The 18,329-nt window shown below is 42.4% G+C and overlaps 1 protein-coding gene across 1 annotated transcript in view; it reads right to left on the bottom strand.

Annotated features, from left to right (window-relative positions):
* TFAP2D (transcription factor AP-2 delta) overlaps positions 1-17,566 on the bottom strand; it is a 53,452-nt gene extending 35,886 nt beyond the window's left edge. Inside the window, exons 1-5 of the mRNA XM_016147306.2 lie at positions 17,002-17,566; positions 15,509-16,006; positions 11,923-11,983; positions 1,942-2,107; positions 1,646-1,764 (exon numbers count right to left, since the gene is read on the bottom strand). Of these exons, the coding sequence (XP_016002792.2) occupies positions 1,646-1,764; positions 1,942-2,107; positions 11,923-11,983; positions 15,509-16,006; positions 17,002-17,040 (883 nt within the window). The 5' untranslated portion in view covers positions 17,041-17,566. The remainder of the gene's footprint in view (positions 1-1,645; positions 1,765-1,941; positions 2,108-11,922; positions 11,984-15,508; positions 16,007-17,001) is intronic.
* Between the last annotated feature and the right edge of the window lie 763 nt (positions 17,567-18,329).

The following is an 18,329-nucleotide window of genomic DNA, read 5'->3' as shown; positions in this document are numbered from 1 at the left end:
TCACAGACATTGTAGAGAAAGGTCTTCCTTAAGGCCTTTACTTTTCACATCAGTAGCCAATTCCACGAGAATTCATAGCCCATCCTAGGTAGTGGAAAGGATCTCAAGGAACATTTAGATCAAAGATCCTTAAACCTCATTATACATCGAAATCACTGGGGGTGTTTTAGAAGAGCATAGATGCCTGGGCCATATCTCCAGAGATTGAATTTCAATTGGTTTGGGCATGGGATCCAGACATTTGAAATAAACCTCCTCAGTTGATTCTACTGTGGAGTTTGGTTTAAGAACCAATCAAGTCCCATCACCCACATGACTCGAATCCACTCCATTATATTCTGAACAAATATTTTGTTCTATTGTTAAATAGTTATAATTTTAATGATGCTCTTACTTAAATTGAGCAGAAATCTATCTCCTTTTAGAAGCCACCCATGAGACGTCATTTTCTACTTTGCCTTTCCCCCAGCAACTTCCAGTCCATAAGGGTACATGACGGGTCAGCTCCCTTTACCATACATCAGCTCTCAGTATCAACGCACATAATCAAACACAGCACAGCCATAGAGCATAGTAACAGTAACACTTATTAAATGTCTGTTGCCAATAATATCATCGTGGTTGTCATCATTATTACAATTAGAGAACAAAGTAAAGATAACTGTTAATAGCAAAATCACCAAAGCAATTTTGCCAAGACAAATGTCAAGAACACACTACTTCACAAAGTTGTTCAGTAAATGGTATGTATTGATAATCTGGAAAAATGCAAAATGTTTGTTTTTGTGTTTTTACCTCTTACAGTGTGCCTTATAAACAAGTGAGCAACCAATGCAAGAAAGGCTCACAAGTGTGTTTGGGTGAGTTTTGGTAGAAAAGTTTCTTTGTTTATTTAAAAAATAGCAGCATTCTGGGTTATGGAAGAACTCTCCTTTGACATTCAAAAGCCCCCCCACAAAATTAAAAATGAATCTTCAATAATATCTCTTCTTAAAAGAGTGAATGAAAATATGTAAAGTTTAGTCTTTAAAGAAGAAACAAAGGGAAAATAGTAAATTGGGGGAAAAAATAACTTCTGGGAATATATTTACACCTCTGTGTCTACCTCACTGATTAACCTCAACCTTTCAGCTTATCTACCCATAAAGCCATGGAATGTCACAGTGCTTTAAAAGATGTCTACTAGGATTAAAATAATGTGCTTTCAGGCTTGGTATAATGCCTAGACTCCTGTGAACCCCTTATAAAGCATTATTGTTTATCCCGTAGATCATGTCATACTGAATTAGTATTAATTAAGTCAGATTTATCTGCAATCTAAAATAAACAATAATAAAAATGACAATAGCAAAGCCAATTTTTTTGTTACTGTTATTTAGGGTATACTTGTTGGAGTACCTAAATCTTCCATTGTTGTCTTCTTCTCTATTATTGTGGAGATTAGAAAATTAAATATGTTAAGAATTATCTAAGCTTTGTGTTTTCTAATTTAATTATTTTCAATATTAATTGGGAAATTCACCTGTCATTGTTACTTGTGTTGCTTTATAGTATAAACAAAAATGAAACAGCATAATCTAACAAACCTGAGTTTCAAAGAATTGCTAACTTTCCATCATTACTTTGTGGAGCCAAAAAGACATACCTTCAACTAAGGAAGTGAGGAGGGTAACATTGGCTGCTTTCCGTCTTCCTGCTGGCAAGTTCAGGCCCAGCCTATCTAGTTTCTCTCTCAGGCAGCGGCCCCCATTCTTGGATTTTGCTCTGTCCAAAAACAAAGAAAAACTAGGTTTTGAAAGTTCACATCCTGAGGAAAATGATTAGAAGACTTGACTACATGGGGAATTGAACCTCAGACAGAAGAAGACAGCAGAGGCTAAGAGCTGAGGTGTTTTGTATGAGTTAGAAGACCCACAGTGCCAGAAAATAACTCTGTCTTACCTTCTCAAAATGCCTCCCAAGAGTGAAGCATTGAGGCATTCAGGTGGTGAGAGGCGCCTTTTCACCTCAGCAATGGTCACCTTGTATTTGGAAGTAGAACTGAGAAGGGACAAACGGCCAGGGACAGAGCAAAACAAGTCTGTGGGGTTGACTACACAGGTGCCACCTTTGGAGGAAAAAGTATATGATATATCAATGACAGAGAAGATAACTGTATGAAAGAGTTAATATTAAGACACTACTCAGATTTAGGAATACATAGCACACAATTTTATATACACGCGCACACACACATACATACATATATATATATACACATATACACATATACATTACACAGACACATATATCTATATATCCATATATCTATATATCTATATTACTGTATGTGTGTGTGTGTGTGTGTGTGTGTATCCTGGATTATCTCAAAAAGCTGCTCTGAAGATATATTTTCAAATAACACTCAAGGTTTTGTCTTTCAAATGTCATACAGGAAATGTTTATGATGGTATGATTTTAATTTTAGGGGAAAAATTGCATCCTATAGAGTATTGGCTGACCTCCCCCCCAGTGTTAACTTTGATATCATTTACACCTAGAAGCACTTCAATTAACTAAAACCCCCAAAACTCCACCACTTAACTCTGCAAAAGGTAGTTATTATTTATTTATAGCTGAATCTATATATCATATATATGTAATAAATGTGTGTGTATATAAAATGGATGGATTATTTTATCCATGACTTACTGTATATATAAAAATTTTGAACGTTCTGTTCCAAAATATTTGAGAACTGCTATCTCCTTTCCCACATCCATCTATCAACTATAGGCACAAAAGTCACTCAGTCCCTTGGCACCACTAAAAATCATTTGCTTGCTGCCAGAAACTTGCAGCCTTCATGGGTGAATGATAGGTCATACCCCTCTACCATATGTCAGCCCTTAGGATCAGTGCACACAGTTGAAAATAGAACAAGATTTAGATCATAGTAACAGTAACACATTAAATGTTAGTGGTCATTATTACTATTAGGGAACAAAGCAAAGATAACTTCTAATAGCAAAATCACCAAAGCAATTTTGCCATATCGGGGCTCCTGGAGCAGAAGCCTTCTCTCTCCAAGGTCCAGAAAGGCCCTTGAGCTTTGCTCTCCTCCAGGAGCAACAAAGTACATTCCTTAACCTCAGGCAACTGAAGGAGACTGGAGGACCTGAGAAGATCATTTTTGTAAAGTGTTTCCTGCTACCCAATCCTCCCTTGCTGCAAAATTCCTGAGCTAATGTCCACACTGCTAACATGGTGGTTACATAGTCCCAGGATCCAAGGCTGCCCCTGTGTCCCATGCACTGAGGAATCTGAGGGCAGAGCTTCAGTGGCAAGGTCAAATTCAAAGTTTGCTTTTCTGAGTATACATTTGATTTCTTCAGTTATGAACGATCTTAAGACACGTCTCCAGAAAAGGGTAAAGTTCTATGAGGCAAAAGAGAAAAAATGTAGGTGGAGGAAGAAAAATGGACAAGGGAATCTTGTCCAAATACTCAGATGGTTCATGTGTGCATCAAAATTTGAGAAGCACTGGTCTAGGACCCACCACTCCTTTACTAAGCAGTTCAGGCAGAATATTATGTTGATGGAGTCTCTGGTGTTCAGATTCTGCACACAGTGGCTAAGGAACCTGCGAGGATGTTGAAAAAGGCCAGGGGCGTCCTGGACCTGGGTGGAGAGAACAGGCTAACCTTGCCCTATTCTTGAAGTGTTTCTAATCCCGTACTTTCTGGAATTCTTCCTGGCTATCTTACGGTCATCTGAATTTCTCCTGAAAGTTCTGGGACCAACATTTTTCTCCCTAAGCATTCTGAGGCTGGTGATTACTCTACATGTCCCTCAAAGACAGAGGAGAGGATATTAAGAATAGCGGAGCAGCCAGCCCTCGTCAGGCTGGAAGACAGGTCCTATACTCTTGGCCGAATTGCCGATGCTAGTGCCTGGAAACCACCTTCAATCTTAAATCTGAGAGGCTGTAATCTCAGTTGTCAAATCGAAATGCTTTTCTTGGCATTCAACTTACGGCCAACACCATGGAAAACAATGTAAATGCCTGCCTCAGGAACTAGAAACACAAATTTTTCCTGTGTTTCTCCACCTAGCATTCTCAGATAATATTTTAGAACAAATTATCACAAAATAGTCCCCTTATTCACAGGGGCTACGTTCCAAGACTTTTAGTGGATGCCTGAAACCACAGATAGTACTGAACCCTATACATACTATGTTTTTTCCCTATACATATACACACTTTACGGCTTCCATTTGGCATATCTGAATTGCCAGCATCACTGCTCTTGCACTTTGAAGCTAATATTAAGTAAAATAAGGGTTACTTGAACACAAGCACTATGATACTGTGACAGTTGATCTAATAACCTAGACAGCTACTAAGTGACTAATGGACAGGTAGCCTATACATCGTGGATCTGCTAGACAAAGTGATGATTCATGTCTGGGGCAGGACTGAGTGGGAGAGCACAAGATTTCATCACACTACTCAGAACGGCATGCAATTTAAAACTTATGAACTGTTTATATCTGAAATTTTCCATTTAATATTTTCAGACTGTGATTATCCATGAGTGACTGAAACGTTGAAAAGTGAAATGGTGGGTAAGGAGGAACTACAATAATAATACTTGATGATGATGATGATGATGATGATGATAAAGTTTTCTCAGACTTCTGGGTTCAAAAATGCCATTTTGTTTGTGCTCTCACTTGTACGTATAGATGCAAAATGCATTTTGAAAATAAACTCTTAAGTGGCTTCTCAGAGATTGAGATGAATGGGAAAGTAAGCTAGATATCAATGAATCTGGGTTTTAGTGTCATTGTGAGAATCATGAACCTGATAGCAAAAATATTCAGAAAAGAAATAATAACATCTATTTTCAAAATTCACACAGCCCTCTTCTGAAAATGGGCCTCCACTCATTATCATTACAAATCATAACCAAATCTATATTTTTATATAAAGCCCCTTCTCTTGCACACTAGCCAGTATACTTATATCTTTGTAAAAGGAATTAATTCAGGCTTCCTCCAACAAGAAAGCAGCACCCTTTTGCCAAAAGGAACCCCATGTGCTGAAATCTAATTATTTCCAGGGAGGTCACTGGGTCTGCTACCTAGCTAAGGGCTAACTCCCTGGGCCCTGGGTCTTTCTCTCCTGTATTCAGGTTGGGCTTTTGGCCCAATAAGCATTTATTAGGTAAGTTACACAGGCTGCATATTAAGAGTATGCTTTTTGCACACACAAATTGCCTGGAGGATTTATTTTGTATTCAGATTAGGCATCAACTCTAGAGTCTTTTATTTTTTATGTCACAGCATCTTTAAAGGGAATTTCTGTTGCTTTGATACTTGGCATTGCTACAGCCTTGGGGAACTCTCTTGTCCTGGCAAAAGATTTGGCAACTTGTAGAGTTTACAGCAGCCTGAAGAACCTGATATTTTCCTTCTCAGCGGTTTATTTTTTAGAGAGGAAAACAGAAATAGGTCATCATAACCAGAGTTTTGTATTTGGAAGGATGGTTCTGAGGAGATGGGACTTCTTTAAGGGGCTCTAGACTACAGACGGCAATGATGAGAATCCAAAAAACGAAAGCCATGAGAGTCAAACATCGCAAGCCATTTACAGTATTCATCTCCACTATTACTAGCTGAAATTCCTCATGGTGCCTATGTTGCATTTAAATTATGCAATATCCATTCTAGATCCAGCATTTCACTTAGGGGTATCTTTGGTGCCACAGCCAGGGTATTCACACAGAACTCTAGAGTACATCTCTTTTCCATTCATAGTACTTAAAGTAATACTTCCATGATAGTCACAATTTTTAAAATTGAAACTTAAAGATAGGGCTTCTTATTTCCAGAGATGCTGCAAACTGAAATAGGTAGCTATAGTAACAGCATAAGAAATCAGGGACTATCAATTCAAGGTCACTTGTTTAGGACATGGCTATCACAAAAGGGATAACTGCCATAGCTATAGGAAAAACTCAGCCAAAGACTTACTGTGTGGGGGACAAATTCGTGCACAAAATACATGAATATCGATCCTCCATCCACCATCCCTCGTTACATCCCCTGCTGCCAGAAGATGGCCGGGAAGTCTGGCCCTGTGTCTGTAGGCAAGTGTGGGATAATGAAAAAGAGTACTGGGCTGCAAATAAGTGTCTGACCAACTAGCGACCCATCCGACCTGAGATGCCTAACTTCTCACACCTGCTGTACTTATTTTCCCAGCTTGCCAGGAGGTGCAACAGGAAATGGAGGCACAGGTAGGTGCCCAGCAACCTGAGTAAGAGCCATCCAACCTCACCTCATTGTGTTGGGCAACTACTACATCATGGGATGCGAACTGTGGAGCGCGACAAGGCCTTCACCCACCTTTTGCGCAGCTACTGGAAAGCAGCACCCTTTTGGCGAAAGGAACCCATGTGCTGAAAGCCCAGCGCAGGCGCCTGAGCACGCTTTTTTCCTTCTCATCCCAGGCAATTAGGGCAGAGGAAACAGCTACGGTTGTCTCCAAGGAACTGCAGCTCCCTTCCTCCCCCAAAACTACCTCTAAGACAAGCGTCCCCTCTGGGTGCCTCCCACCTCTAAGAACAGAGTGGGTGCTGGCTAGAGGCCGCGCGCGCTCTGCAGGTGCGATCAATAGTTCCTGGAGGGCTTCCGGGCTCTGGGCCGGTGCGCTCAGCCTCTCCAAAGCCGCAGCACCGCCCCACTCGCCGTCGCTTCGGTGTTGACATAATTAGACCAAATCTTGAGAGCAAAATAAATGTTCTGTTCGCCTTACAGCCAAACAGATGTTTACAATTCAAATGAAAGAAATACAAACGGCAGGGATTTTTTTTTTCTCTCCTTCTTCATCTCCAGTGAGCGCTCATTTTTTTTTCTGACACATTAAAAATGTGTAAGCGATTACACGAGTTTCCTGTCCCAGTTTGGTCTGCGGATGCATTTCTGCGAGGTACACGTTTAAACTGGGTGGGGTAGGATAATTCTCGGCAGCTTCTTCTCTAGCCTCTTGCCCTTCTCAATCCCAATTCTCCCATGTCACCGCCCCTCTCCCCATGGCAGCCGATACTAACTGTAATCAAATAACAAAGAGAGAGGGGCTTAATTGTAATCAAATAGGCCTCAGATGGTATATGAGCAGCGAATTGCACTGTTCGGAAGAAGGATATGCCAGGTAAAACTGGATTACCAGGTCTGAAAGCGCTCCTTCGGGCACAGATTCCAGGCAGAACAAAAGAAATGAAGGTCTGCAAGGAGAGACCTACTGGTTTAATGTGATGGTGGATGTAGGTTGTGAATGTGTGTGTGTGGGGGGGGGGGGATTAATCCCCATTTCCCAATGCAGGATGCTTTGGTTTTCGGTGATTTTCAAAGCAATGACATTAAAGAGAAAGTAGTAGTTTATGGAAAAGCAGCTTCCCCACCCCCCTCCTGCCTCATCCCCTGCAAAAAGGATTTTCAACAAACCATTCGTCTAGATCTTTCGGTATATGAATTAAAGGAGGTTGAATTCTGAATGTGCAGCTTCAGTATTTGGGGACTAACGAGGCAGGAGAGGCTCCAGGTGTATTTCTGGCTCTATTTTCACAATGAATGTGCCATAGAGATGTTTGGGCTATTTGAGTAAATAGAGATTCCAGGAGTCCTAACAAAAGAAGAGGAACAAGGCTTCCCACCCCGCTTCCATCTTACTCCTTCCAGAAACTGCTGAAAGAGCCAAAGGTTCTCTCTCACTCGAGTTCCAAAGCTCAGGGGCCTCGAGAAACCCGAAGAGCGGAGGAAAGTGCATCCTTATGCCCAAGCAGCCTGTGGGCAGCCATGGGGCTGCAGAAGTAAAGAGCGGTCTATTGGCAGACTGGACAATTGATGCTAAACTCCGCTTCACGGAAGCATTTATTTTTTTTTCCTGGAAATTAAATCAGATCTGACAATGTTTGTACCGCAGCGTAAACGCCTCCGCCTTGGCATGCCAGTCACCTCTAAGCGATCTGACAAACTCCAGCTCTCTTAGAACGTGCAGAGTTCAGATCATATTAATTCCCCCAAAATGTTTTGATTCAAAGTAGTTTGTATTTTGTGTAGCCACGGGCAATCCGGAAAGCACTCCTGCCTGCCGGTGGCCGGGTCCGCTCCCTCTCTGCGTGGCCCAGAGGCTATGGCGGTATTTAAGCTTCTGAAATTAGCCTGGGGCTGCAAGGCAGAGTGATCACAAAGCGAAACAGGGGCGCTTCCCCTCTTCACTTTTTTTCATTTTTTTCTTTCTTCCTTTTTTTTTTTTTTTTTTTTTTTTTTTTTTTTTTTTTTTTTTAGTTTGCCATCCTGGTTTCACAAAAAAGACTGGGGCCAAAATGTCATCCACCCAAATATGGGAAAAGCTAGGTTTTCTCATTTCATCTCCACTCTGTTCTGAAGGCCATAGCCCCCCCTCCCCCAACTGAACCTCTACCCCTGCGATTCCGATCTGGACCCACACATTATTAGTTTCATCATCATCGTCGTCGTCGTCATCAACATTGTTCTCCTACTATTAAATTCTTGAAGAGAGAAATGAAAGGGACCGGTGCCTGACAAAGGGGAGGGGGCCATAAGGGAGTCTCAGAAGATTCATGGGGAAAAGAAGAGAGGGTTTTTCTTTCTTTCTTTCTTTTTTAATGATTAAAAACACAGACGACTCCTGTAAATAGAAGCCTCGTTTCTTCAAGAGATGCCTTTTGAAACCCAGTATCTGAATATTCAACGAAGGCAGAGCTCCACTCTGTATGTACAACATTAATATGATCTCTGCAGAATTTGCTACTCAGAAATATTAACATATCAAAGCCGACGCCGGAGGCGAGAGAAGCTATCGATACCCGAGCACAGGGTAAAGTAAAGATTATTGGTTCTGATGGTTGGAGTGGCGGAGCTGCGGGCAAAATTGCGCACACCATTAACCGAGAGTGAGCGCGCAGGGAGCTGCACCTCCGAGGCGGTGGCAAATATTTTATCTAGGTGGTAATTACCTCGTTGCTGTCCCTTCTTCCACTCTTTCTTTGGCTATTGGGCCTTCGTTATAGGCAAAAACAATGTAACTGCCACTTACCAGAATCAGAGAAATAGTATTTTGTTCTTTACAAATAGAGTGGCCAACTCTAAAGAACTGAGGCTCCCTCTACCCTATGCACACACCACTACAAACCAGAACAGCCTCTCCCTGGGGGAACTCACGTAGGGCACTTAGGGATCTGTCTTTCTTCAGGGGTCTCTGGAAGTGAAATCTGTTTTTTTCCTCCCACAGTAAATTCTGGAAATCATTAGAAATATAAGTTTATCTGCGGGCTTAGCAGGAGGAGGAAAATAGCGAAAAAGTTATGCTTTTCAAGAAATTATGTTTCATGTGGAGAGTCATCTGTAAAGCATGGATTAGAAGAGAAACAGACATCCCTATCTAAGCTATTATATAATATGGAGATATGGCAAAGTGCTTTAGTTCATGTCTTCCCTATTTTTGAAGAACAAAGGTGACTAGAGCTATTGATGTTAGGAATCCTGTGCACTACCATGACGATAGAGAAAAAGGGGCTTCCATAGTGTTTCTTTAAAAAACTGGAAGTCCTGAGAGGAGAGGGGCTGGGCTGGTTGGGACAGGATATACACCACCTTTTAATGCAAGACTTCCTCGATATCCTTGTTATCTATTGTAAACTGTGGTGAACATTGATCGTTTCAGAGTAAACAGACACACACCCTGGTCTCCAAGGCTACATATACCAAGTTAACTGGCCTTTTCCTAAGACCCAAAGAAATGGAATAAACTCAGCAGTTAAAATTTGAATTTCTTCACAGAGTTGGGGGGGAGGGTATTAGGATTTAGTTAAACAGTACAGACCTAAACCCCAAGTTACCCCTCCTTTCTCTTTTGAATCACGCCGTTCTGCTAAAACACCAACATTTGGTTTAAAATAGCAGATTAGGTGCTGATATTCAGGTGAAAAAAATTGGCACCGAATCCTACAAGAACAATAAAACATCACCCAAGGAAGACGATTTCTGTAGTTCTAATAGGATAGGATCTCAGCTCGTATCTTTTAGCTACCCAAGAGCCGTTGGCCTTGTAGGGGAGGTTGGTGTGGGGGTGTCCCCCGTAAAGCTCTCCGAAAATTCAACTGATTACACAGCCGTCTCTCATTCAGCTCCCGCTCTCGACCTCGAATAAGTCTCAGCCTTTGTCGTCTATTGCACAATTTGGTACAATTTCCAAGCAATTGAGAAGGTGATCAAGAGCGGAACTGAACGCAAACACCGCAGTAGCGCGTGCTCGGCTCTGGGAGGAGCCGGCTCCCGGCGTTAATTAGTGGCGCTGTCCTTCAGCACCACCGATATCTTCGTGCGCCTTGAGTGCTCGGCCTCACTCACCTTCAGTGTGGCCGCCCCAGCAGACCCGGATCAGCACAGCTCACCTGGCCCCTCTTTCACTGCATACTTTTAACCCCTCCCCGAGCAGTATGTATATTTTATTTGAATTTTCTTTAGCCTTGAGTCTATTTCATGTCATTTCAATATGGCTGAGTATTGGCCTGGATGACAAGTTTAATATTGCTCATTTTAAAAAAATCTTTATGGAGCAACAATAGTTGTTTTTTAAAAAACAGTTTCCAAATCTCCATGAGGTAAAAACACAAAATTGCATAGCTTTTTACGTTTAATAGAAATTTCAAGTATCCGCTATCACAGCAGTCAAGTTCCAAAAGGGAAAGTACACTTTGTTTTCTTTCCCCTTGAATTTAAATGGAGTTTCACACTGGACATGGGGTTGTAAAACCTGCAGTTTAAACATGAAAGACAAGACTCCATTGCTTTCTATCGATGCATTTCTTTCTTTGGAAACACACTGGAATCTTTAAATGAGCTCTGAAAGAGATGGAGAGGGACTGAAGAACATTTATTTGGTGCCATCAGAAGCTACTCAGTCTTTAGTGGTTCAGTTACTAAAGACAACTGCAGCCCTGGAGCAGGAATTAGTCCTGGTGAATAGGCCACATCTTATTAATTCGTATGAAGTTGGGATAACAGCTGGTCCCCCTTGCCTTGTGTGATCCTAGGGTTACACAGCTTGCTAGAAAAATAAGCTTCATAGGCTGTGGGTACAGTTAAGTGGGAAGCCAGCAAAATCTGCACAGCCTTGAGGCCCTTAAAATGTCGTAGTCCAAAAACCTTTTGTCAAAATGGAACATCTGAGATGCAGCCCCCCCCCCCCCACTCCAACTGTCTGAGCCAAAATCAACAGCTCTCTACTCTTGCCTTTCCCCCACCTTCCAATTCCATGGGTAACTCTGGATTCAGATGTTTCCCTCAACAGATGGGAACAAGAAAGCTTTATCCGGTACAGTTAACACCACCTCCTCCTCCCACCCTCCCTTAAAGAAAGAAATGTTCTGGACACTTAGAAAAATAAGGGCAGCTACAATATTGGTGTTTCATTAGTCTTCCCTGAAGCCACAATGAATCTAGCCTTTCACAGAATCCTTCAAAGCCTCAAGCTAACACCGTAACTGCAAACAGCCAGGCTGTGGCTGGCACATTTAGGGCTAAAAGAGACCAGAAATTCTGCTCGAGGATGTGGTGATGGGGGAAGGGGGTGCAAGAAGGATTTTTTGGGGAAGGTCTTGAACTTTCATTCTGTCACAGTTCTGTAAGAAAAAGCAAATCTCTTCTATCACCAGTCTTCTGGGCATAAGCTTGGTTCAAACTTCAGTGGAGGAAGGAAGGCTTTTTAATGTGGGAATATGGGACAAGAGTAACTGATCAAGAGTAATTGGTTTCTTAAACATCAGGGATCTGATGTTTAAAAGCACCTCCAGATCTTCAAAACAAAGTACTAGATGAGAGAATAATGTTTAGTTTCAACATGTTACTTACCTCTTCTTATCACTCCACCTTGACCATTGAGAACAAGCCCACACTGGGCTTCCACGGAACCCTCAATAAAAGAAAAAGAAATAAAATCACTCAAATAGATTCTAATAGGTATGCCCACATGAGTTGAGTCTTTCAATCTGCACCATCCCTGGACCGCATATATACATAACCCCACAGTAGATATTTAAAAGCAAACATTGAGCTGGAATAAGTTTGGAAGATGTGTGATTTTAAGGGGAAAAATGCCAGAAAACTACAATCTAAAAGTTGTATAAATCTTAAGGTATGCATTTTACAGTACCATAAAATATTATACTTCAAAGAGCCTGTGTGCCTTTCATCTTAGCATAAGAGAATGAGCAACCCTTTGAGTCCCCATCAAGGCACATAGCATATATACAGACAGTTTCCATGGGACTTTTTGCATGAAGCAAATTACACCAAAAGTGTCAAGTCTGGCACTGTGGGTTTCTTGGGAGCTCAGAGAAGCCATTTCAAGTGGAGGATTCAAGCTACCTCATGAAGGTTCTGCTTTACCCCAGATGCTCCTACAAATAGGAGCATTCCATAATGCTACCCAAAATGGGTCTTACAAAGGAAACACCTTCAGGTTTACTCACTGTAGATCTTCAGGTCCCTAATGGATTGAGGGATCATTTGAACTGGGAAGGAGGAAAGGGTTTGCTGATGCTTGATTAAGAAAAATAAAACTTTCTCTCTCTGTGTGTCTTTTTTTTCCCTGAGTTGAAATGTGTTAAAGGCTCATTTTCCTTTACAAACAAACGAGGTATTGGACATGAAAGAGGCCTTGAAGGGTGTTAACCTACCCAACAGCCCGTGAAGAGTTAAGTAAATGCGGAGAGAGTCGGTGCATAATAAAAACCCACTTTACAAAACAACCTTTACAGCCCTGGCTCCCTTTTGCTTCCCCATTTTCACCATATTGAGGCAGGCCTGTAAGAACCCCCTTTTCAGCCTACTCACGAGCTCTTTCTTATTTTAACTGTTCTGCTTTAAAGTGATTATCAAATCAATATGAAAAAAAAAAACTTAGAGACTGAGCATAAATTAAAGCGGTGATGGGAAAAGGTGTGACAGTTTCCTTTGTTGGCCATAGCAAATCTTTTTAGGGGACTCAAAGATGGAACTGAAGCCACAGGACTGTTTGCATCTGTTAGGCAGACTTAGACCGCCCTCCAAACTATTGGACTTTCACTTAAAATTCTGTGCAGGGAAAAGTATATTTACATTTGTTGCATTTGAAATGAGGCATATGCTGATGAATGTTTTAAAGAGGAAGAAATAAAAGGAGAGAGACGGGTTGCTCCCACACATACCCTCCCCATTTCTAGTTTCAAAAGTAGCTATGACTGTTTTTCTCTTTGTTTTTCATTCTGCCAACTATGTCCAGGAGCAGTGGAAGAAAATAACTTGCCAGATTTACAACTTGCTTTATATATACACACATATAACGATATATACATATGTAGATATGTCTATAGACATAGATATATAAATAATCATCTACTATACTCCTTAATTTCTTCTAGTTTCTTGGAGTGTTTCTCTCAGTGTGACTGTTCCTTCAGTATGAGTAATAAACAGGAAAAAAGGAGATTAAAATATAGAAAAAGATATAGGCTGAAAAAAGGTTTCGAAATATCTGATGTGTAGAAGATGTAAGGCCTCGAAGCTCTCCAAGGGAATGAACTGCTTTCCTCCCGTTCTCTGGCGCACCGTTAAGATGTTTATTTTCTTAGAAGAAACGAATCTTCACTTAACAAACTTTTTTCCCTCATAAGTAAAACATGTTGTTTGGTCGGATGACATTGCATAAATGACCAGTTGAATGGCACTAAGTCGAAAATTGGATAAACTACGGTGTTCTTTTGCACGGGATTTGCTCTTTGTCTGGTGCTTGCAAATGTTCTAATCCGCTCTTTTGAAAAATGCCCAGCTTTGTGCCTAGCACAGAAAAAAAATTTGTACAGATACAAAAAAATCAGCAGCAGACGCGGCTATTAAAAGGAGTAAATAGGTTTTAGTTGAGCTAAGCATTGAATGGCAGATTTTCCCCCCCTTGAGACATAAGGGGATACTTGTGAAAAACATAAAAAATGTCCTGAGCATATAAAATTATTTTGTGACTATAAATGTAGAAAGTCAAGATTTATGAAGCTAAATCTTTTTTCTTGTGTGCCGATCTTGAAGCTATGGCTCTTTGTCTGGACTGTAAGGGCTTTCACTTTAATTTTAAAATGATTCCTTGCTTGTAGGTAAATGAGGGGAAAAGATTTTTTGTGCGCAACAAGGGAACTCTTACGTCTCCAACTTTTGCTCTTCAAGTGTCTCGCCTTTCGTTGTGGAGACTATGAAGAAGGTGGCCAGCTTTGTGCGTACTGAAAAAGTAAAGTCTCACAGGTAGAGCTGCATTTTCAGGGAAATGAAGCTACAAATTCATTTCTTCAGGGTTCTTTTTTGACTATTAATGGGCTTATTTGTTTGAAACGAGGCTGTGACAATATGCTTGCATAATTATAAATTCTATTGTTGCAAAGAATGTGCAAAAATTCATTAAGAAAGAAAATGGGAAAGAGATCTAATTGAGTAATATCCTTCACAGTATCTAATTTTTTTCCTCACTTCCTCCCTTCTTTCTTTCTCTCTTTCTATTTTCCTCTCTCCCTTCCTTTTCGCCTTTCTCCCTTTCTGTTTATTTTCTCTTCCTCTCTCTCCCCCTTTATTTCTTCATTTCTTTCTCCTTAAGAAGACACGTCTTACAGAAAGTTAATGGCTTGAAGAGGAAAATTAAGTTGTAAATCAACTGGGTGGTAGGACTGGGCACTCCTCAGGTAGAGAGAATTAGGCTCAACTCCACTCCCTGGCCAAGTGCCTTGTTCAGATTCTTTCATTGGGGTCCATGTTCTAGGCTTTTGTTTGCGATTCTTTGCTCTCCACAGCAATCTAGTTATCTTTGGTGAAACTTCTGCTAGAGCTCAGGGTCCCAACAATGTCCCCAGAACAAGCCGGTTTCCCAATTCGTGGTACGGTCCCTACAGCTCAGTCTGGGACAAACGCCTGGGATACGCGTGTAGACCTAGCCAAGCCTTCAGACTGAGGGTGCGATTGGTCATCAACTTATCGGGTCTTACTCTGAGTCCATTTGACTCAACCCCAGTTTCCTTGATCTCCTTCACCCTATCCCCTCAAGGACACAACTATGAATTCACAAAAGACTTCCATGCAGACCAACCGAAAGTGGAGGCCCGCAGCTAGCCGGACTCTCAAGCATCCAGGTGAAATGCCTTGATCCAATGAGAGGGACAGAATGGCACACGCCTCCTCTAATTGTTTTTATAACTTTCCCTAAGTGGTATGTGTGCGTGCGTGTGCGTGTATGCGTGTACGTGTGCGTGTGTGTGTGTGTGTAAGAGAGAGAGAGAGAGAGAGAGAGAGAGAGAGAGAGAGAGAGAGAGAGAGAGAGAGAGAGAGAGAGAGAGAGAGAGATTAGTCAGAGCATTAACAGAGCGGGAGGGGGAGGACGACGAGGGGAGGGCGCAGACAAATTCACTGCATGCTTATTTACCTGCAAGTCGTCTGCTCCCGCGGCGGCCAGCCCCAGGCTGGGCCCTGGCAGGAGTCTTTGATCTGGATGCATTCCATACTGAGAGCCATGGCTCATGAGAGACAGGTCGTGGCGGCGATAGGCATCGAGGCAACCCAGCTCCCGCCTCTGCTCGTCCAGGCAGGACGACTTGAGCGCCCGCGCATTGTGCAGGTTAATAAAGTCGGTGGGCTCCCCGTGGTGGATCTGCTGGTAGTACTGTTGCGAGTGGTGGAGCGAGTTCAGAGAGTAGGCGTCGGGGGTGACGGCCGGGTGGCTGTGCTGAAATTCATAATGGAAGGACTGGTGGTGGAGCGGGGTGTACTGGTGGTTAGTGGAGAAGTAGGGGGATGCAAACTCGGTGCCGGTGGTGGAGTAAGTTAAAGGAGAGGAGGAGGAATAGGCGACAGTGGAATTGGCTACGGACTCCAGACAGCCAAGCTGCATCAAACGGTAGCTGTTTGATCCGTCGTGACGTATCTGGAAGGAAGAGGGGGAAAAGGGAGAGCAGAAAAACTTGAGGTTTGTCATTTTGCAACCAAAGCACCACTCTCCCGGAGCCAAGAGCTTTCTCTGGCTCTCCAAGGGGAGCGAGCGCGCAGGGCTCGGGTAGAACCTCAGCCCGGGCTCAGCGCCTTCGCCACAGAGCTTTCGCGAGCAGGAGGACTGGGGGTGGGCGGCCTTGTCCTCACAGTCGAGAGCGTAAAAAAATCCCCCACCCTATATAGGTGCGAGTGACAACACACACACACACACACACACACACACACACACACACACACGCACACGCACAGCCCCTGCCCAATTTGCGCAGGGAGCTGGGCGTTGGGAGCCAGGCTTGAGACTGACTCCGGGGCCGCGTGGAGCAGAACTAGAGTCCACACGCACAGAGCGCTTCGCCCCTCCAGTCAAATCCCAGCCCTGAGATTCCGCCGTTGTCCAGGCCGAAATGCTTCTCCAGAGAGGCTCAAAATCAGTGTCCATGTATCTAAAAAATCCAGTCCGTGCAAATCGTTCAACTTGCTCACTTCCTTAACCATCTGGGGCAAGGAATCCGACCCCCCTCCCCACTTCACTTTCCTAGAATAAGCCCATTCCAAAAAGGGTGCGTTGTTCTCCACCCCCTTGTCCACCTACCGCCCCCCCCCATCTCTTTACTTTGCTTTTCTGAGTATCTTTTTCCCATCTCTATCTCTTTCTCCTCATCACCTCCTCCCTTTCTTTATTATTAGGATTATGTTTCCCCCCCTCATTATGGTAAATGCTTCTTAACGTGGCAGAGTTGCCCTTCCTGGCGACAGATGTCATAACGAACTTTCTCCCCTTTTCTTCCTTAACTTCTCCCGAAAGCCAGATTATAATTAAACTTAACGGTCCAATATAGATTAGAGACAGGGGAAGCTGCCACCGCCGCCGCCACCGCCGCCGCCGCCACACACACGCGCGCTCAAAAAAAAAAAAAAAAGTAATAATACCTCGGCATCGTGGACTAGTCCCGGAAAGGTAGTTGACATGTTGGGTTTCTCCAAAAGCTTACGATGCAATTTCCCCCTCCAAAAAAAGAATCGGGAAAAAAATCCAAACTTCTTGTATTTTCCAATTTTTTTAAGGAAAAAAAAATGTTCTATAGATAGAGATCTAAATTGTAATAGCTTTGCCCGGATCAGATAGCTCCTTGCCTCATACCCACTTAAAAACCTGTAGGAACAAAATTTTCCCTCTGCACAAAAGCAGCTCCCTGGAACAGATTTTGTACTTGCTGAGTATTTCTTTGGCTGATGTCGTAGGTCCCTTGGTAATATAGAAGTTTTGAAAATTAAGCATCAGCACTGAGAACTGGGAGGACAATAGGCAGAAGAGATTTATCCCAGGAGACAAGGAATAAATATTGTATCTTCGCCTAATAAGGAACTGGAGGTTCTTTCAACATTTTTATCCATTTTTCCAACCTTTATCATGCTTTTCTATACCAACTGAGATAGGGGCTCATCTCTGCAGAGAGCATTTGCACACATTTTATTGTGAAGATAAAGATCTAGCCCCAATATGTGTATATTAGAGATAGGAATATATATTAATTAAAGCTTCCTTTTACATGAGTAAGTGTTCATTCCTATTGGTTCCACTCCCTGGATGCTGAAAGCTGCTTTTTCCAACAAGCACCCAAGTCAATTTTGCTCAGATTGGGGTGTCTGCCTTTATCCAAGTGGAAACAATACTACTCTTTCCATATTTACATCGGATTTGGGTTCTTTTCCCTCTTTTGAAAGGAAACACCCGGTGGTGGCATACACTTTCTGCAGCTTTTAAAACAAATAACCATTTTGGACAGTTCCAAGTTTCCATTGTAAAGAAATAGTGTAACTGGCAATATATTTAAGAAAAATACAAGAGAATAAGATGCATGACAAGTTTCTACATTTAAGTAAAACATTGTCTTTCAATCCCCGACTCATTCCATTTTCTCTCTCTTTTGTATTTCTCTTCTCCCCTTTGGGAAACGGTGTTGGATATGGGGTGGAGGATGTAGACCATTTAGTAGTGGCACCAGGTATTTGAACACCGGTACCCCCAAATAACCCTTTAGTGGTTGAAAGTTATATTTTACAAAGAGAGGGCAGGAAGGAGGGAGTGCACACCTATCTCTAGCTCTTCGATGGATTTCTCGATTTTCAAGCAGTATTTGAGCTTTACTTCGTTCAAAATTGCCTTCAGGAAGCAAGTGGTCTAGCTCCTGGAGCGGGTAACGGTGGCTACATGCTGGAAACACTGAGGCTCTGCAAAGTCCTGTCTCCAACCATGT

This window comes from Rousettus aegyptiacus, unplaced genomic scaffold (assembly GCF_014176215.1).
Source record: "Rousettus aegyptiacus isolate mRouAeg1 unplaced genomic scaffold, mRouAeg1.p scaffold_m13_p_1, whole genome shotgun sequence".
NCBI classification, from domain to species: Eukaryota; Metazoa; Chordata; class Mammalia; order Chiroptera; family Pteropodidae; genus Rousettus; species Rousettus aegyptiacus.
This window is presented reverse-complemented; position numbering and strand designations above follow the sequence as displayed.